Source organism: Temnothorax curvispinosus, unplaced genomic scaffold (assembly GCF_003070985.1).
Source record: "Temnothorax curvispinosus isolate PA1 unplaced genomic scaffold, ASM307098v1 QBEX01000345.1, whole genome shotgun sequence".
Taxonomy (NCBI): Eukaryota; Metazoa; Arthropoda; class Insecta; order Hymenoptera; family Formicidae; genus Temnothorax; species Temnothorax curvispinosus.
The window spans coordinates 47,891-69,459 of NW_020210125.1; the positions used below are offsets into that span (position 1 = coordinate 47,891).

Here is a 21,569-nt window from a genome sequence, read left to right on the forward strand (position 1 = left end):
CATTGGGGAATGGATGTGATACGGGCGCGCGAATTCTCACTGCGTTTCGAGAGAACGCTGGACTCGATCGAGCGGTGTGCGCCTCTTTTTGTTTTATCTTCCGTATATCACCATCTGGAGAAAGCCGGCCGCGGCGCGGCGCGGTGGCGCGCCTGATACCAGGTAGAATCCCAAGGTCGGCGTGCGGCCCTTCGAATTCCACCGTGACAAGGACTCCGTGTAACCTTCGTACGTCAATGAAAGTGCGCCCGACGACGGCCGGCAGGACGGGTGCAAAATGAACGCGCACCGAGCGAGCAAGCGCGATGAAAATATCGGTTTCCCGACTGGCTGTCCCCGCGGAGGCGAACCGATCGCAAAGGGTCGGGGCTTTGCTCTCGTTTCTTGATTTCGTTCCACTTCGCGATCGAGATAAAATGCATTCTTGCGGAAATACGCTTGCGCTTGTACATTTACCCTTTTATTGCGTGTTTCTTATTGCGTTTTTACATCCGCCGAGTCGCAGAAGTATAAAAGCAAAACTCACTTCCCGCTCTTTCCGATATTCGTGACCACGGTGGGAAAAGTTTCTGTTACGTGCAGATTATTGTTCAATAAATTATCCGATGTATCTCGTTTTTCGCGCTCAGAAATCAAATTAGTAACACTTCACATTTCTGTTCGCAAAAACGTACATTTGAATAAAATACATTCGAATACATAAAGTGTACATTTGAATAAAATACAGAATAAGATAGTACTATTAACGTCAAAAGAGAAAGAAATGATAAAAGACCGCGAGAGTTCCGCTTTCTCGCCTTTCAAGACAATCCGCAGCTATCAAAGTTACCCCGTGGATTCAAAGTTCTGAAGCCTCGTGTATAATTCAAGCAATGGATAACGAAGATCAGACAGTCTGTCGGAAGTTGGGCAGAGTATAGCCCCCGTTGTATCGATAGCTCTGGACAGTGTGGACAATATGTTATTGTTAAAGTTAATCTTCGTCGTGACACAATTCTCCGCGCCCGACCACGTCTCCCGGCGCGAATCAAGCGGTCTCGAAGCGGCAGTTACAGCGAAAGTATCGCGTCGCTCGGGACAATAACGACGCGCCGTTGAACGTTGAACGGGGAAGATAATATAATACGGTACGGACGCCTTTTCTCTCTCTTCCCCTCCCTCCTTCTCACGTTCTCTCGGCGCGGTCCCCGGTCCCCGTCGTTCCAGCTTCTGCCTCTTTTCATTCCGCGCGCGCTCACTCGTGTGACAGTTAATTGTTTCGAGCAGGCTGCGCGAGCGCGGTCGAGAATGGCAAACGAAACGACGAACGGCGCTGCGTTGGACGTATCGCGCGATCGCCAAGAGAAATGAAAAGGGAGCCATTTCCCGACAGCTCCTCCGCCGGCAGAACGAACGACTCGCCTCCGATCCCATTCAATTTCATTATCCCGCCATTTCGTTATGATACATACGGGCAGTCAACGAGATACATACATTATGCTTCATTAACCCGTAAAAATGAATTCTCAGTTTTCTGGGTTACACCCGTCGACGTTTCACGCTTTACGCGTGTTCCAGTAGTTTCTTGCTTTTAACAAATGTGCTTGATTAATTGCGCGCTTTAGCACGGATTCAGGTTCAAGTTTCCTTATTTGCTTATCGTTAAAAGTTTGATTTAAAAAGTAATTATAATTATCAAGAGTAAAAATCTCAGAAAATGCTACTTTTCTCGAGAAGATATCTATTTAATTTATACGAGGTACATTCTTCACATTCCCTTTATCCAATTTATCTTCGGGAATACTTTCGAAAAAAGATAATTGCGTGCACCACGAGAGTACGGTATATATAGTTGCAATCCTTTCACGCCGAGTCCTCAATTGATCTGCCCAGCTGCTCAGAAAGAAATATAAGAGGGAAAAAGGTAATCTCTCCGGCCGATAACCAACAGAATTCGTTTCCGTGCGTGAATGGGCAGGAAAGTTACGAAAAAGACGCTTCCTCGAGGGAACACGTATAAACGAAAAAGAAATTTCTCATAGAGGCGGATTCTCGTAGGAGCGGATAATCCCCGGGGGATGATCCACCCCGGACTATCCCCCTGCAAAATTAATTTCGAGGAGCCTGAAAACAGGTAGCGCGGAAGAAGCCGTAATCGGCAGTTTGTTCGGCGAGACGCCGTTCAAGCTGGGGTCTCTCTTCTTTTTCGGGCGCATCCATTCGCGAAATTAATGAAAGCGAGATTCGTCATTGCCACGATAAAGATAAAAAGCGGAAGAGCAGAATTATTATAATTTACTCGTATTTTCCCTTCCTGACTCAAAGCTTCTTCAATTACGACTGCTAATTTTTATATAATTTCCGCTTGCAGTCCCTTTGTGTATTTCGAGCTAAGAAGAAAATATTTCACGACGCTCTTGCGATATTTCTATATAGCTCTTAAATAATGTAAAAATTGACATTTTGCAACTTATCTTATAATCTATTTGAGAGAGAAAAGAGATAAAATTAATGGAACTATACATAGTAATAAAATGAAACTAACGAGGAGCCTGCTTTCTCCTATATACTAATATATAGCTGCATCTTTTTCTACTTCCTGATTAAAAGGAAATAAGCATACGCTTTACAAAGGAAAGTAAGAAAACGTAGTAGAAAGTACAATAGCCAGACTTGAGCGGAGAAAGAGCAAGCTTGTGCAATTATGGAGATTACACGCGCTTAAGCGAGGATACATGGTACACTGATAAAAATGTAAATACGGGGGATTCAGCGGGACAATTTTCCGCAATATTTAGCCGATCATCCCTGTAAAGCTAGAATATTTCAGGCATGCGTGAGTTTTAATTAAGACTGAAATAACATAGAACTTTTAAACGATGAAGGTTTAACGACGCGCGAAATTGATGAATATGTTTTAAATAATGTTATAACACGTAAATAGGTTTTTCTGTCAAAACTTCATCACAGGGTCCATTTTTAATTGAACTGTAACAGAGCGTTAAAAATTCCCGAGGAATATCCAACGAAATTGGAAAATCCGGTGTTTCGGGCGCTGTGTTTGTAATTACGTCTCTAATACGTTTCAATAATACACAGTCAGAATAGTCGAACACCTTGTTTCTCAACCTCTAAGTATTTATTCATACGAGTACACGTACAAGTCTCTCCGCGTCCGCGTCGGCAGAGCGAAAAGCGAGACGGCGAAGTCGGGAGTGCACCGAGTAGAACCTTACCTCGCTGCTTACTGCACGCTCGCCGTTGTTGCATTCCGTCTCTGCGGCGGCCGAAGGAAGTTTTTCCTTCACCGGGACGGATTTAGACTTCCTCTTGGATTTCCCTTGATGGAGCTTTACCGCCACGGTTTTCACCTCGAAGTTTTCTCGCGGATAGACGCACGCCAGCATCCTCGCAGTGGCATGGACCAGCCAGCAAAACCGCACGCCCGACCAAGTTTCGCTTCTAAGCGATTTACGTTAATGCAAAAACCAACGTTGTCGGAAACGTTCTCGTTTACTCTCCTTCGTACACTCTCACAGATGCGGCACGGTGACAACGGCGGCTTTAAAAAAGAAACAGCATCGCGTCGCGTTGACAAAATCGCAAGGTCGCGGTATTGTTTTGCTAGGGCAGTGTTCGCTAAAAAATATTTGTCATAGAATAAATTTAGAGATTACAAACCTCTAAATTTGAGGGATATTTTTTAGTTTTCAAAACAATTTTTTAAGCAGAGGTAAAAAAGGCAAGCCTCTTCCATTTAAAATTACAGGGATGCTATTTGTAAGGAAATATAAATTAAAATTTTTTTCAATCAATTTTTCTCATCCAGAGCTTGTCCTAATTGAAAAATAGTATTCGCATTAAAATGTTAAATAAAAAATTTAGCAACATAGGACGAATTTTATCCTGTTATTGGCTTCGTTATTTTTCGCCATTCCTGAAAATTTGTCGTTTATTTAACCTCGTTAATTTAATCTATAATTAAAGGTATGCTCTTCGTAATTGGTGAGTGATGCGTCAGCGATAACGCAATATTTACTCAAAGCAAATGAATATTATCTGCTATTCTATCCCGTGTACTCGATATTGCAAAATTTATCATAATACAATCAATTCGTTAATTCAAAAAGTAAAATAATTTAAACGATGATATTTTGTGCTACATTATAATGTCTTTATACGATAATTCTTTTTTAAAAACCCTCGTCAGATTACATTTCACTCATATTTTAATAATCGAGAAATTAATATCTTGACGCAATAATATATTTTATATCTAGTTCTTCTCTTAAAATAGTGAACAATTATTAGTAAATATTTTGTAAGTTTCGTTAAATTTTTTAAAATTGACGTTTTCTTTGTCAAAATGTTAATATGATGCCCTTCCCTTATCTCGTAGAACAATTGTAGATCCGCAGAATAATTTGTGGAAACCCCTTGAGATTTAAAGGCCCTAAGCGACCGCCTATCGATAAATCCACCATTGAACGGTGCGAGTGTAGTACGTTGCTTTCCATTTATAAGCCACTTGACACGAATCGACACGTAGCGCTTTAAAGATTCAGGACGGCAGCGTATCGAATCGCCCGTAATGCACGTAACGCGCAGAACCATACGGATAGAGATAGATAAAAGCACAGATACCCGCGTCACTTTTCAACCTTCATATTACGACTTTATGTGTCTCCACATTACAGCTTTATATGGGGAATAAACCATACGACAACTTAGCAAAACAGCACTAAAGAAATGTATATTTGGTTCTTGTTTCTCGATCTTTATAATTGTACTAATTTTATAATTGTACTAAATTGACACTGTAACAAAATGTTGAGAGTAATAAGCTTTAACCAAATAATATTTTAATATTATCATTGACAAAGATCTGGTTTTTTTTTCTCAACGAAACTATCGCGATAGGATAGCAAGTTTCGGAACTTTTACTAATTTTCAAGTTTTAATGTGCCCATATACCTTGAAAACTAAATTAAAATCTTGTTAAAGCAAAGAGTCACTTGAAGTTCAGTAAAGAACGCAACTAGACAATTTGTAATTAAAAAATAAATTGGTAATTTCATCGCTTATAACTAAAAAAAACTATTCGTATCTCATTTTCGTTAAAGATTAACTTCAAACTAGCCAAGAAGATACCTGTCACTCAATTGTGATCCGATAGAAAAGTGAGGCACGTACCTTTTCTACAGATGAAACGTAGCTCAAAGGAACTTGCATCAGTTATTTTGGTCGGTCATCATCTTTATTATGGACCTTTATTACAGTCTGAGAGCTTTCTTTCTCTTTCGATATTCATTCTCCTCAATATTGAACGTCAAGTAATCTACAACTTTCTCGTTTTCTTTGTAAAAGAGGTGAGCTGACGCCGCACGAAATCGATATAAGGCTGGATTTATGGACTTTTCCGCAAAAGATGCGGAATGAAAAATGAGTCGCGTTGGAAGCGTTCAGCTGTGCTGAAAATTCGAAATCTTTTCGATATTACGATTCGGCATTTCGTCAAATTCGGCTGACTGAAGAAAGAGGGAGATGCTTTTGTCTGAGGCCATGCCTCGCCCCGTGACCCGATAATTCTCTCGCTCCTCGTTTGTAAAGTGGGAATATAAGGCGAGAATATAGGCTCTATCTTCGAAGCCCAAGAACGAAGTTACGTCGACATCATTTCGCTGAGAGTCGCGGGCAAAATTACGGGACAAACGTTGTTAAAATTTCATCAAAATTCCTGTTAAAGTTTAACTTTTTAATTGTAATTTTTTCAAGATCGTGGAGTAAATCGAAAGAGATCCAACATTCAAAATTGACTGGAATACAATGAAAAGCATATATTATAAATGCACAATTTGTTTTCATGACTCACGATAAATATATTTCACTAATATTTAAGAAAACACTATATTATTGCAACACAAATATATATTGTATATTTCAAATAGCATAATAGTCAAAATTTTTCATCGAATAATTTTTAAGAATTTTTAGCAATATTTAGAGCAAAGATATCAAAATATGGTTCGGGAAGTTAATAATATCAACGCATCAATGGAGGTTGTGATACTAATCGAGTTTTCACCCGGTTAAGAATCGCGAATCCATTCTATTTTCACTCAATCTCAGCTAAAAATAATATACTGGGTAAAACAGAGAGAATCATACGCTCCTAATTATTAGCTCAAGCTTTGCAGATGCTTCGATATTTCGCAGCATATTTTCGTATCGAAAGCACAATCACGTGCCAATATGCGAATTTTAATTTCAGAGTATTGACGTGGTAATAAAAATATAATATCAAAAAATAAGGCTAAAAAAAGTATTTTAAAAGATATTCAAGTATGCATTCTCTCGAAACGCTTGATACATTTCCCAGCATTTAGAAAGAGATATATCTCGTGGAGCGGAAATATAATTCGTCCATAAAGATTCTACGGATTATATTTTATGTACGTATGTACATGTATTTTATTACGTATATCCGGAGTATCTTCTTTTCTCATGTAAAATATTTATACAAAATCGAGTTTATGTGTGTCGTGTTCTTTTTTTCTTTTCCTTTTTTTTTTCTTCTCGCGCTCTTCCTCCCGACGGAAGAAATTTATTCGGGCGACCGAATATTCTCCTCGGATATAAACGGAGCACCGTACATAACCGTGCGCCTCGCAAGATGGTTAAACGAGTTGTCGCGTTTACGGCACGGCACAGTGCGGCGCGGCGCGGCGCGACAACTCGTATACAGAGCGAGCAGAAGTGCATATCAATTTATGGAAATGAGAGAACACGCCTTGCCGCGTGGCCACGTCTCTCTCTCCCTGTCTCTCTCTCGTATAGCCCGACGACGGTTTTGCGCGACAGCGCGCGTTGATGGCTATCCAATTTGGCATGCAAAGCCCGGATAGCGAGGCGCAGCAAATTAGATTTCGGCGTAATTCGCGAAAACGCCGGCCAAGTCGGTTTTCCCGGGGCGTGACGAGAGACCGTCCGAAAATTTAGACGCGCGTAAGGGTCCCAACCGAGCCGGCCTGAATCGACTTAATGAGAGAAAAGGGAGCGAGAGCAAATTGCACGGGACATCTCTCAGAGAGCCACTGAGCTAGTTTTCATCCGTGGATTCTTCGACCCACTTAGGATCGACCCAACCCTTGATGAAAGTTTGATAAAACAACATCTTTTCTCTCCGCCACGATATTTTTCTTCTATACATATATACGTGAAAACGCGTGAATAATTTCGTCACGGAATTCTAGCGAATTCAACAGGTTTTTATCGGGCCCGATTATTATGCGGTACGGATGCGGCTTACAGTGTCACATTCCGTCAATTTTCATACTACGGTATGAAACACACATACGCGCGCGTACGGCGAAGCAGATGGGATTAAAGTTAAAAACACCCTAGGAAAAAAGCGCAACTTATAGTACGTAATACGTAATACCGCGGGCGCACGAAGCCAGTGAATAAACGAGACGAGCAGAACGAGAGATCTTACGTGAGAATTTCCTTTATTTCGAATTTTTTATTCTTTTCACTGTTCAGCTTTGTGCATTCGATCAAAGTGAGATAGAAAAAATAGTTTCTCGCCCTGCGCGAAGTGTGAAAAGCGCGGTAGTTAAATCTTTTTAATAAAGCGCACTCTCTTCGGGAATTATACGAGGATCATTGATATGAATAACGTTTCACACGCAACGTCTTAATTCTCGATTTAACGTTCCGCCGGTGAAAACTTTTGGCGTAAATTAGTAAAATGTTAGCCAGCAAAGGTGTTAGTAGAGCACGAGTTGACGAGCGAGGCGATAAACGGGTTTTTAATTGAAAATGCAATTCGCGGTATTTGCGCCCCGTCGTCGTCGCAATGTGTATACCCTGTCGACTCGGAATGAATTAGACCGCCGCGGACGAAGTGGGTCTTTCGAGCGTCTTGGCTGTCGACCGTGGAATTTACGATTCGTCTGTTGCACGTGGAAGCCAAGGAAGCCAGGAGAGAACGAACGGTAATTTTGCGGCAGCGGGATGCGCTTCCAAGGACGTACCCCGTGGCGACCGAGCAAGACTAAACAGGAAAATCAGATTCAACGACCGTTTCTCGTGCGCCATTATCATCACCCCGATGCGATGCGATTCTTTTCGTGAAAACGTAAGGAATATTCTGCATTCAAATCATAAGATGCAAAAATTTCGCGAAAGAACGAATCTTAAGAGACCCGTGCATTTTATTGAAAGTTATAACTAAATTCCATCTTTTTTGTAACACTCCGTAGATATTTTTCTCTGAAAATATTTCCAACGAATATTCTAAACATTTCCTCTAAATTGTCACGTTAAAAAAAAATAAAATAATAAAAAGTTGGGTTAAAAATCTACGGTATACGCGACACGATTTTCGAAATTTTTTCTCTGCTCTTGAAATTCCCGTAACACAGCTGCAACGAATAATATTACTAAAAGCGTTAAAGTTTTTTCTATTGCATATCCGTGAGATATAAGAATTTTTCTATCTAGCTTATATTGCATTTTGCTCTTATATGATACCATCTTATTCTTGTAAATAATAATATTCCGAATATTCGTCAATATTTTGTATTTTCTCATTTACATCATTAATATTATATCATTTTAATACTATCACGTTAATTGTATATTTTCACGTTATATATGCATATACTGTGTTTCTCAAAATAATTTCCAAATTATGCGCGAGAATGTAAAACGGAAAAAATTCGAAGAGCTCTTCTAAAATTCTAAACACGCCTTTCTGTGTCACATATAATCTTCTCTTCTAGCGTACAAAATATGCATAATAAAATGAAGTTTTCACGTACAAAGAACAGTCAATTTTGTATCTTGTAAAATCGTCGAGCGCGATTTCTCCGCAGAGGCGGTGTAATCCGCAGGGAGACTAACTTGTCTCGTCTCTATTTCCTGGCTCATCAAAGTTGTACGTATCACGATTCAAGGTGCAGTCCTCGGACGGACGAATTCCGGAAATATAATCTCCGAGTGCGGCTGTGCGTTTCAGTTTCGTTTCCGCGAACGTCAGTTTGACTTCCAATTCCGGCGGAGTGCGCGAACGCGGATACAATTTAGAAGCTTAATTCAATGACGGAGTTTCGGAAGCTCCGAAAATTTCCCAGTCCTCCAGTCATTCGAGTTTCCTTCCTTTCCGCAGGCAAATTTTAATGCACCGACTACTAATGAGTTACTCGAGTTTAATTCGTCGTTGCACATATGTCAGATTATAACGTTTATAAAACGGAAAACTCATGCATTTTCTTTTCCAACATATAAGAAGAAGAAGAAGAAGAAGAAGAAAAATAATATATATAAGAAGAAAAATGTATAAAAAGAAATAAATTAGTTCTCGTATAATAAGTTCAAGTAAAATAAGCTAAGATATAAGCAAAATATGCTAAAAATTCAACTCTCCCATCTTATATTCAATATAGATATTCGATATTTTAAAAGTTTCTCTTTTAATACGCAAGCTTAATTTTCAATAAATACGTTTATGTAACCACTGTACTTCAACTCTTTTAATTAACAGAACAAATTTAATTCTATCTAAAAAATATCGTTCAAAGGAACGATCCCTTAATTGCTTCAAGCATCAACGCGGTCGATCCACAATAGGTACTCATGCATATAATGATAAGTACCATTACACGACGTAGCGGGTAAGCGAAGATACGCTTTGCGAGAATCGTAACTCTATCGAACTTGGTGAAGTTATTTCGATGATACAATTCCAAGTTCTGCATCAAGCTCGCGAGAGCTGTCTACCGCACGGTAACGTGATTTGAAGTAGTGTAATCCCGGGACTGAGCACCTACGTGCGGAAACGAATGTGACAGTAATTTAAGTCTACACGTAGATTATACATGCTAAAGTGGGATTCGATGCATAATTCATACAAACAACGCTTTTGAAACGTTTGCCGTAACGGTGGCCCAGCTTGTTAAAACTTCAAGAAATTAATCTTGGAATTGAGCAAATTAACCCGTTGTGGTCACATGGGGTCCAGTGGACCCCAGGCTTTTTTTTTTTTTTTTTTCAAAAGTATACTATTTTGAAAGTAAAACGCACAAAGTTTTTTTACTCTATCTCAAAAAATTTTGATGAATATTTTTGTAAAAAAAGTCAAATTTCTCGAAAAAAATTTTTTTTTCTCGCGTTTTTTCAACATAAAAAAATTTTTTAAATTATTGGATTATCAAGAGGAAGTCATAAATTAATTCCAGTTCAAGGTTTGAGTCGATACATCAAAAAGAACGCAAATGGAAACTGTTGTGGGGTCCATTGGACCCCGTGTGACCACTACGTTATTTTTAAGAGGTGTGACCACAACGGGTTAAGTCTACAGTAAAATAAAAAATTATTGTTCAAAAGAACTATTATTAAAAGTTATCATAAATGATTGATGAAAGATTGATGAATGATAAAAACAGATTTATCAATATTACATTTAATATTTTATCAACATAGATCAAAAGTTGCATTCCAAAATTCTTGAAAATTATACGTACGTTTAATTTTCTCAAGTTTGTATAGGATCCAATGTTACATTAATATTTTTAATTGCGAGTACTTCTACTTGTTTCTTTTTAATTTTAAAATTTTTATTGCGAGAAATTAAATATAATTTGAAAAATAATGTTGCATCTCGAGATACAAACGACGATAATGATTCTTTCGCAGCTTTTTCGAGGCAATTTCTCCAAAAATAACAAAGTTACCCCTTGACTAGTTGCGAAAATACAAGTACTAGTAGTTTCAAAGCTTTTCAAGTTCGTATTACGAAGAGCAAAGGGGTCAAATGACGTTAAGAAAATTGAATTATCTCATAATCGAGCGCTGGATGCTATATTAAATACAGTATTATAAATATATTTTTTTTTACTTTTCAAGATAGAAACAAAGTTAAAATGAGTTGAACGAATACAAGCAAATAAAATCAAAAGTTTTCTTAGATTTTTCTTTCTCAGATTTTAGGTTCTTAATTTCTGGATACTAGAAATACAATCTTACAGTTATTATCATTGAAAGTGAACAGCATCCCAGTATCTAACGAGACCTCAGCGGGAAGTAAATTACAACGAGCTTTGCCTATTTTATCTCTACTGCAATTTCCCCGTTGCAATTGATAAGAGTGCATCGTTACTCACTTAGTAATGCGCTCATTCGAAGTCTGCGCGGAGTCGATGAACAGAGAGAGAACTTGAAATTCTAAAATTTAATTTACTCCTAAAAGTGACGCGACCTAAAGTCGCGCGAAAACGACTCGCAATTCGTTCGCCGGAGGATCCAGTCGATGCCCGCGGACTGATTGATCACAGCGCGGAATAACGTTCCATTGATATGAAGATTTTTATCGACAGCACGGCCGCGACGCGTGAAAGCGCGAGCGGTGGAGCGTCTCGAAAATCGCAGCGATCCAACGAACGCGCGAACCCGCGACACCCTCTCGGCGCACCGGCCTATTATTGACCGCGAGACAAAAAATGTGAGAGATTCCCTCACCGAGCCGTCAGAATCAAGATGAAATTTAATCAGTCTGTCGAGAAGGAAAAAAAAAGCGAAAAACGTCGAATAATGGAGACGCGCGAAAGTCGCGCGATCGGATTTAGCCCGCCGCCCTGGCGTTCTCGCCTTTGCGGGGCATCGCGCGCTCGACGCCGAGCGCAAAATCGGTGTCAACGCGAACTGTCAACTTTATGCAACGTAGAGAGAAGCGGTAGAGAGAGAGGAGACACGCGGCGCGAACACACGGTGCGACGCTCGTCGACGAACTGCGTGGCCGAGGTGGCCGCGCCGCGCCGCGTTGCGCCGCGTATCGCGCAGCGCGGCCGCACCACCCCTTGCTGTCTCGCGGCCGGCCTCCTCAAACCCCCGCTATTGCTGCAGTACGCACAGTGCGGACGGACGACACATTTTAACAAAATTGCTTCTTCTTTTTATCATTCATTTCGATTTTTACATGGGGTAACGAGAAAAGGAGGCACGAGTAAATAATCGAGTTTTAAGCGTCCTCGGGTATCAATTCTTCCTTTTTAGAGACAGATATCACTCTGTCGCTCACTTATTCCTTGTTACCATTTTTATCGTAATCGTAGTTGTCATTACGGTTATCATTATCATCCTCATAATTATTGCCGCTGCGATAATATTTATTATCGTCTTCTTCATTATCCGGCTTTTTCCATTTGCTTCTTCACTTTTCTTAAATATCTCAAGTTCCTCAAGTAGATCCCGTATTATACCTCTTGAGACAGATAACTACTTTTTTCTCTTGTGAGAAAAGATTCAGGTACTTGATATTGCCAAGTTCGAATTTATAAGGGGGTGAAAAAAAAAGTTTTAAACGACTCGCGTATTATCTTTTTTCTTCACGGAATTCCGGATTATACGGGAAAATTATGTGAGATTGTGGATCCAGATATTCATCGTTTAAAATGGAAAATGTGAAAAACATTTCCGCTATCATGATTTCCATAAATTCAATGAAAATAGTTTCATATGCTTCATTTCGCTGTTCCTAAAGAGGAAGCTACAACAGTTGCTGTAGGTCGGTATGTAAACTAAACAATATCACATGAATTATTTGGTTTATATCATTTTCATTGTAAATATCGTTCGCATACCTCTCTCCTTCTCAGATATAAAATCACATTAAAATAAAGTTGTATCAATTAAATTAACACGTTCTACAGGTCCGTAAAAATGCGAGTTTTTCCTCGCACAGTTTTAACGGATAAAAGTTATAAAACGCGTTTGTGCAGAAGGCGAGTTCGCGACAAAAAAGGTGACAACGAGATAATTCAAACAAGAAATATATAATTAAGCGAAAGAGTAAGCTGCTTTAAAATGATATAATCTGAGCGAATACATCGGAGAATTTCCTCACAAGGGGAGAACGCCGCGGGCAGGTGTTCCTCGTTTTCGTGCGCACCGTTAATTGCATACCTTTGTTGTTCTCTAATCGCGCATACGACACGGATGTTTTTACTCCTGTGAAAGATGGTAGCGTAATATGCATATGCGCACGAGGCATACACGCGTTTTGCCCAAACAAGTGATGCGGATTAATTATCCAGAACGACGCGATTTAGTTCTCTCTCGAAGCGGTATTCAGCTATAGTTGCACAATGTCAACTTTTCATTGTATTCGCTTATTATACATCAATAATTAATATTATATTTATCATGCATATATTAATTAATATTACATGGGATGATTAATAATTATTAATATTATCTCGAAAGCAATTCATATTGCGCAACATGGTAATGTTCAACTAATATTCATGCATCGCTTTAAATATCAAATTTTTATTTCTGTCGCTGCTGTCTGAAGGAATTTCAGAACAAAATATTAAAATGTAGAACAATATGTTTAATTAAAAAAGTGAAATAGTCTGTAATAATAATTATAATATATTCAAGGGATGAGAATGCAAAATTCATATTTATCACTTCTCACAATTTGTGATAAAAAGGTTTCTGTCTTTTTTGTTTAATTTGAATGGTGAATTGAGATTACGAAAAATGTCAATATTGCTTTACGCTTTTGAATTAAGAACAATGCACGCGATAAGACGCGGAACAACAGTACGGCTAGCGAGATAAGCCGGTTATTTCGTGGCAAAATTTTAAACCGGTGCAATTCAGACATTGATCCGAAAAGAAGGTCGCGCGGTTAAAAGCACGCTCGCATTTGCCGGGAGCCCGTTAATTATGCGCTTTTACTTTCCCGCGGCAATTGGAGAGCTGCCGCGGCGAGTCTCGCGGATGACGGAAAGTTCAGACGGAGAGTCGGGATGGTAGTGCGGGGACAGAGACCAAGAACTTCCGAGTTCTCTCCAATTACCGTTGGTTCCGATCGGGCACGAACTTAGTAAACGCCGGAGTCCAAGTGTGAAAAATCGATGATTACGAAATGGTTACGGAACGTATTAAATCTGAATTACTAAACGCACGATAAGTTCACAAATTTCTTCTAATTGTCGTGCCATAAATCAAAGAACAACGCAGAATTTATTTACGCAAAATAAGTAACAACCTGATGTTACGAACAGCGCGGCGGAAAAATATAAAGATAAAAGTAAATGAAATATTTAAACAGAGATGGGGTTCTTATAAGATAATGAATTTTTAATGAGTACAATAAGGATGATTTTTATATGTAGGACAGTCCTTCTTATGAATGAATATTTTTCTAATAAGATCTTTCCATCATCAAATACTCGAAATTCGCCTTTCGCGCTTCTATCGAAAAATGTACCATTCGACTCCGATGCAATCATTCTATCTTCTTTCGACGATATTCTGATGCTACTTTAAATCTATGAAAAATAAATATATCGTGAAATCAATCACACACATACACAGTAATTCCTCTATTCACGGATTAATATTTTAATGCACTGCTCCTTTTCACGCTGTGGCTTAAGGAATATTTAACACGTAATCTAAATTCGCAAACTTACTTATATATACACGGAGAGAATTTTCTCTTAAAACTTACCCTGAAATCAAGATAGTTGTGGGACAACATGTACCACCAAAAATTTTATGCGAGCTATTCTGATTAATATCTACCATAATAAGGGCCGGTTGTTCCAATTTGTTAGTAAACTAAGTAACAGGTTAAATCATGTATGTCTTTGTTTATCTTTTACATTAAACAAAGATAGACATGTGATTTAACTATTAGTTAGCTTACCAACAGGTTGGAACAACCGGCCCTAAAAAAGATATTAATATCTATTACATTAAAATATAAAATATGTTTGATTAATTTTACTAAAATATATCTAGGAAATTTCAATAATTTTTCAAAATTTACCAATCTACTTGGTAATTTTTATCACGTTGTTTGTAAAATGTCTTTTGTATATTTTAAAAATTCCTTGGTTGCCAAGTTGTCCCAAGTTTGTAGTGAATTTAAGGGTATATAACAAAAAATTCTCTCCGTGTAGTTATAAAAATATGATTCTGACGAACAATTTTTAGATTTTTTTTAAATATGCAAGATACTTTTATTCTATTAATTTAGACCTCTGTTCAGAACTTTAAATAGAAAAAAGAAATAATATAATATAACGGGTAATCATGTGATATATCGTCTATGATATATAATTAAATAGAAAATAAAATATGAAAGAATAGTAGCTAGTACCTTCTTGTTCACGCCGGGAAAAGTGCCGTAATATATATCGCTTATTTAAAATTAACACCTCCATTATCCTGTAACAATACTATGAATATCCCACTGTTGTTCTCCGTGGTTCACTTACGAGTTTTCGTGCCTCGTACGACCAAGGTGCGGTCGATAAATCACAATTACGAGTTAAGCATCGGGCGCATATTAGAGCCAACATTTTCCTGAGAGAAAATCACAATTACGTATATAAAGAGTGAACCCTGTCTCATCAACGTCGGGATGATTTACCGATCCAGTATATCCTTTTTCCGGCAGGGCAAGCCCCGCCGCGCGGAAAGATACCCTCGTGCGGCGCGCGAGAGGATGTATGATCCCGTTTGAAATTTATAATCCGACATTCGCACGCGGCGCGCCTCTCTCCCCGTGGTAACGAGTGCGCTTTTTGCACCTACGTGAAACCGCTACGCGAGAACGTAAAATCGAAATATCGTTGCGCCGGATTACGTTCCGCCTGCGGTTCCCGTATTTCAACCGCGGACCCGTTCGTTCTATCGGAAAACTCAGCTCCTGCCGCCGATTACGAAGCCCGAAAATTGAAAATGTGCTACTTGAAACGAGAGACTTATGCATATATGGAAAAAATTAATTCACCGCCATGATTAAAGTTTCAGCTTATATCCTCTACCCTGCAGGCGAATGTTTTATTTATGAGAGTATTAAGGTGTTAAAGTACGAGAGTGGGGATCCAACGTGCATAGTTTAATGCTTAAACCGGACTTTATGATTTTGTCTCAAATTGAGCTATAAGCTGTTAGAAAAAAATGACGGTAGAAGATTATTGCGTTGCTTGTGGAAAATATTTTATGACTCGCAGATACTGTCTTAATAAATAATGTCATTTAAGAGAAACAAACATAATAAAGTATATCTAATTATCTTATTATGATGCAATTTTATAAAAAAAATTAAGATATATTTTTGTTTTTCAAATATTATAATAAGGAAAAGAGATGATAAAACATTGGCCAGTCTTTCACGTATATATGCGTGTATGTACGCAATAATAATTCACGAGATGTTTTACCGTCGTTGACACGATCCGCGAGTTCCATTAAAAAGATTACTATTCCTCTCGGTGTCACATCACGATAAGCGAAGCCATAATAACACGAGATTCTTTGTCGTTCTTACTTAATCGAAATTAATGTGTAACAAGCCAGTCACTCAGTTCAGGATAGCTCGCAGCTAGTAGGAGTGTCGACAACGATCGCTTTTCTGGCCTGGCTGTCTCCGTGATACAAAACAGGACCTATCCAACCATATGGGGTCTGCGCGACTACTCGACTCGGAAGGGAATGGGTGAATGAGTGAGTGAGGGAATTTATCTCGACTTGGGTCAAGCCCCTTCAAGCGACCCAACAAAAATATACACGAATGTAAATGTGGTCATGGCACGAACCCTCAATGGAAAATTGCCGAGCGTCAGCTCGGCCGCGATCGATATAACGTTGATATATATAAATAATTAGCCGTAATTGAAAATTAATTTGCAATCGAAACGACAAAACCGTACCGTAATTAGATCTTAGAACAAACTTGAATGAGAATCAATATTATTAATATTAACTCAACATTTTATCGTTGTTTGCTTTTTAATAATAAAGAGACCAACGCGCTAATGTAATCGCGGAATAATGTTGTGTTTATTAAATGACGGTAAGTACCGCGGAATACTATCAAAGGCATTCGTTCTCGCGCCGCAATGAACCACCGACTTATTATTCAGCGTTTATCGAACAGGTTTGTGGTCGTCATAGAAACGCGACGACGACAACAATGAAAACTTACGACTCGAAGCCTGAAGCATTTTCAACCGCGAGCAAGGTATGCCCATCTCATTTCGGGAAAATTTGAGAGAAAGGACAGGATGTGGAGGATTTTGGCACGTAACCGCGATGCACGGCGCTGGGATATCGAGTGGTATTCACCGCGTGATAACGAACACGACATCAGCGCGCTGTCGCAATTGATGAAGGCACCATTGTTCATTGCGGCATTCGGTGAAGTATACAGGGTGTTTCGGGCGTACGAGTCACCTATCGTTCGAGAATTCTTTACGTACTTTAAGAAGTATATCGAGAGACCAGTGGAGAACCAATAAAATTATATTAAATAATTACTGTAAAAATTGCCGAAGAAACTCGATTTCCAAATTATTTAAAAATCATCAAAAAAAGGATGATCCTTTTCAAGCACTCTGTATATATTCAATGCAATATATGCGGTACGCAGGTAGGAGACGTGATTTGAAAAGTAGTAGATTGTTTTACAACCCAGTTAACTTAACGACACCGTTACTTGCGAATTTTCAACACGTTATTGCGAGGAGAAGCGTTTCAACCAAGTTCAATAACGACTGGCTATAATCGATGCCGAAATTCTGCCGAGGCGAAAGAGAGAACGCTGCTGCAGTTACTAAAGTTACATTAATTACTAAAGTTTCGATCGCAAGTCGATCGTAAAGAACAATACATCGTGCAAAGATATTCGTTGTTATCACCGAATTGTTATCACAATTAGGAAATAGCCTTTAAAAAATCATGGCATCCTTTATTTCATATCGTAAAAAGAACAACAGATATAAAATTTTATGCAAAATCGGACAGTAATTAATATTTTTGTAATTAATTGACTAAATCATAATCAAAGTAATCAAAGCGAATAATCAACATTGAACTTAATTATCAATTACAAAATATTCACAAGTCAATTATGGTAAAAGTATCGTAATGAAAGAATTATCGCCCTCCTGTGAAACGAGAGTGTTCCAATCATATTGCCAAATTGCATTTTAATACAACTTGCATGTAACTTTTAGCGGAACTTCTGACCTAGAAAAAAAGTTAGCCCAAGCTGATTAGTAACGACCCACGAACTCGGCTAAGCAAAATTCTGTTGTCTGAAATTATTGCCTGCAATTTTATTATCGGAAGATCTAATTAAAGTGAATTCCGAACTTTTGCGCCTTGGTGATCTTGCGTCTTCTCGCGACGCCGCATAGTATCGCGCGATCGATATAGGTACATTGCCTGTGGCCCCGTTCGTTACTCTATTATGTCATCATGAGCATATTAACCATTTTCCCCGAGAAAGAAACGCAAATCCAGAGCCACATTTTTTCGACCAGACATTTCTTAGATCCGAGAGAAATGAGCGAAATGCATAAAAGTTATATCGCGGATAGCAACGTAATAAATCTAAAATTATAATGTGGAAAGATGTAATAATAGATTCATCGAATTCGCCTTGAAAATATAATAATAATTTTGCCGGAAACGACTATCTGTCCGGCTGCGAGCTGCGTGTGAAAACCGGAATAAATCTGAAACTTGGGCAGATTGCAACTTCGCGAAGAGAAACGGAAATCTGATAGATACAAGCATTGCCACCGCGTTGCGTATCCGCTATGTAACGCGATCTTCTGGTGAGCGGAATACCGCAAACTCTGTACCGCGTTCTTGCAACAATCCACTACTCTGCATGGAGAGAGATTCAGTCGCGCAAATATATAAACGCGCTCGTTTATCAGCGTAAAGCAATCTTCGATCGCGGATTAAAACGATAACATTTCTATATGGTATAGAGCTCGCGGCTTTAGAGACACCTGCTTCTTGTTCTATATTCGTTTCAAAGAGCATCAAGTTACAGAATTATTCACATCATAAAGTCGAAGACATTCTATCTCATCGTTTGTTTATCGCTTCTTTCTTTTTTCATTTTCTCCTATCATTTTTTATTGATTAAATAAATAGAATCATTAAAAAACTAGCGGGTTATTTTTGCATTAAAACGGGCATTTAAATATCGAAAAATGTTTGAAAACGAAATCATAATATTAAACGCGATACTAGAAGTCCTTATTTTTGAACAACTTCCTCTACCTTTTAATGAGACTTAAAATCGTGCGATGACCGAAAGTTTGACTAATTAGTGATCGAGCAGATGCTGATGAGCGTGATGAAAACGAGGTCTAGCTGAAATAAAATCGTATATAAAAGTTGAAACGTCATAGCGTGGGAAGGGAGCATCGGGAGTATCCGTGGCCAACAAAACTTCTCTAAGAGCCGAGGAAAGCAGCATCGATTCGTCGAAAGCTTTCGATGGATATGCTAACGACCAAACGAGCGAGCGGAGAAGCGAAACTTTAGCGAGTTTCGTTCTCACCGGGCCTCGAAAAAGAATGAAGTTTGCGGAGGAATTCGCAATTACTTTACGGAAATGTTTGCCGTGAGCCAAGAAATGGCTGAATATAGTCAAAAATGAGATGATATCTCTCTCTCATTGATGATGTCACACATTGAGAAGAAATCTCAGCTGAAAGCTATAAGTAGTACTTTACGAAAGACAAAATTTTAAATAAATACTAAGACATTTTTTTCAAAATCTTTTCTTTCAATCACATTTAGATATTTTACAGGAGAAAGAATTAGAGAGTTCGCACCTTCAGAACTCATATTTATAGTTGTCGCATCTTGGTATCAAAAAGTATATCGAATAAGATACTTAGAATGAAGTTTCATATTTTAAGAGACAAACGGTTCATCAATAGTTTCATCTTGATAAAAAATCAATAGATTAAAGATCAATTTAAAAAATAGAGAGCATGTGCTGATTGAGTGTCTTATGAGAGAGAGAAAGATAAACAAAATAATTACTCAGGTGAACTGGCAGGTAATCTATTCGTTCTAAGGTAATAGACCTTTACAAGATGTTATACTTTTATCTGTACTCTTACTAAAAAAAAGGTTTTAATTATAATAACCAAGGCTTGGTGAAATAGCTTCAACTAAAGAGTTTAGTGATTATGACAAAATAATAATATAACCAAATTTGTTAACATTAACCAAATTATTTTGTTATAATCACTAAACCCTTTAGTTGAAGCTATTTCATCAAGCCTTGGTTATTATTACCAAAACCTTTTTTCAGTGTATGTTCTTAATTTAATGCATGTATACATATATCTAAATAAATAATCTATATTATATGAAATTTTCAAGCATATTTCTATTATCTTAATAAGATAAAAAATATGTCACACCGATATGCGGAGTTGCGTCTCGTTGAACTATAAAACAGAAATATACGTAAATTATAGCCGAGCATTGCTCGGAATAATTAATAACAAAAATAATAATTGCTGACCGCATATAAAATAATTATAAATGATTAACCCTATAAGTAACAAACAAAATAAAATATAATAATTTACTGGCCCCCGTGATTGGCTTCGCCGTTACCCGCGCGATGCCTCCTAGATCTCCTCCTCTCATTGTCAAATTCGTTCGTAGCACTCGCAACGCAACACTTGCGAAAAAAGTTAATTACACATCGCGCAAAATAAATCGCCAGAGTAGGATAATCGCGCGACACTTTGCACGACAACGTTAATTCCAACGCGCACTTTACATTGCGACGCAATCTCATCGAAAATAACGATATGAAAAAGATATAAAGCTTCATGATTCGCTCGACGCTCGTGAATCTCACAAATTAAAGCAACGAGCGATGCGATTAATAAAGTCGAGTTAACAACTAATATAATCGCAAACCAATAAGATACAATTAAAATTCAGTATGTACAATGCGCAATATATTTCGTATACGTGAATGTAATGAAATGCACGTGTTATTAATATACGATACGAGCAATCGCGGCCTTTCATTACTTGAGTTATATTCGATACAACCACTCGCGTATTAATCCGCGCTCTCCATTCGCAAGTGAGCAAATTACGTTTTAAATTAGTGAAAAAATTTGAGCTCGCTGCAGGAAACATTTAAATCTAATTGTAAGTATTGTTATTATCATCCGTACGCATCTCATAATAGATCTCATAATAGATCATATCTCACGCGATGAAATAATGCTTTATAATTCTTATTCTCCCGCTTCTTCAGTGAGATGAATAAATCGCGCGAAATATCTGTTTCTTTAAAGATAATCGATAAATTAGCAGTTGCCAATCACAGAAAGCTAATTACACGCGCTGATAGACACGCGCTAATTGTTCGTAGGATATAATTGCGTCTTCCCGTCCCTGATGCGATCACGTTTCGATAGGTAATACGGCGACACGCGGAGCGGCACGCGCCGTTACCTGTCCGTTTGAGTCTTACCTTTGGAATGATAATATAGCGCACGAGACAGCCTTGCGCCACTACCAAAACAAATATCAAGGCCGTACGCTATCACGAGATGTTTAACGTTATTTTTACGAAATAATTATACATCGAATATTCTATTTTCCGAACGTACTTCAAAGTAATTTCTATAAGCAAGGTATTATTGCATATTTTGCGTTTTGTTTGCCTAAGATAACGATGAATTCTGTTCAATTGAGCGAATATTTTAGAAGGAAAATAT

General features: G+C 38.2%; 1 protein-coding gene across 4 annotated transcripts in view; it reads right to left on the bottom strand.

The window, feature by feature from the left end:
• Positions 1–21,569, bottom strand: part of LOC112453700 (apoptosis-stimulating of p53 protein 2) — a 60,238-nt gene that overhangs the window by 19,345 nt on the left and 19,324 nt on the right. For 2 of the 4 annotated variants that reach the window (XM_025014615.1, XM_025014605.1), the window contains exons 1-2: positions 11,145–11,757; positions 3,216–3,541 (exon numbers count right to left, since the gene is read on the bottom strand). The exons of the other annotated variants lie outside the window; for them this stretch is intronic. In XM_025014615.1, coding sequence (XP_024870383.1) covers positions 3,216–3,386 — 171 coding nt within the window. In that variant the 5' untranslated portion in view covers positions 3,387–3,541; positions 11,145–11,757. Of the gene's footprint in view, positions 1–3,215; positions 3,542–11,144; positions 11,758–21,569 lie in introns of those variants that run through there. 4 annotated transcript variants of the gene reach the window in all.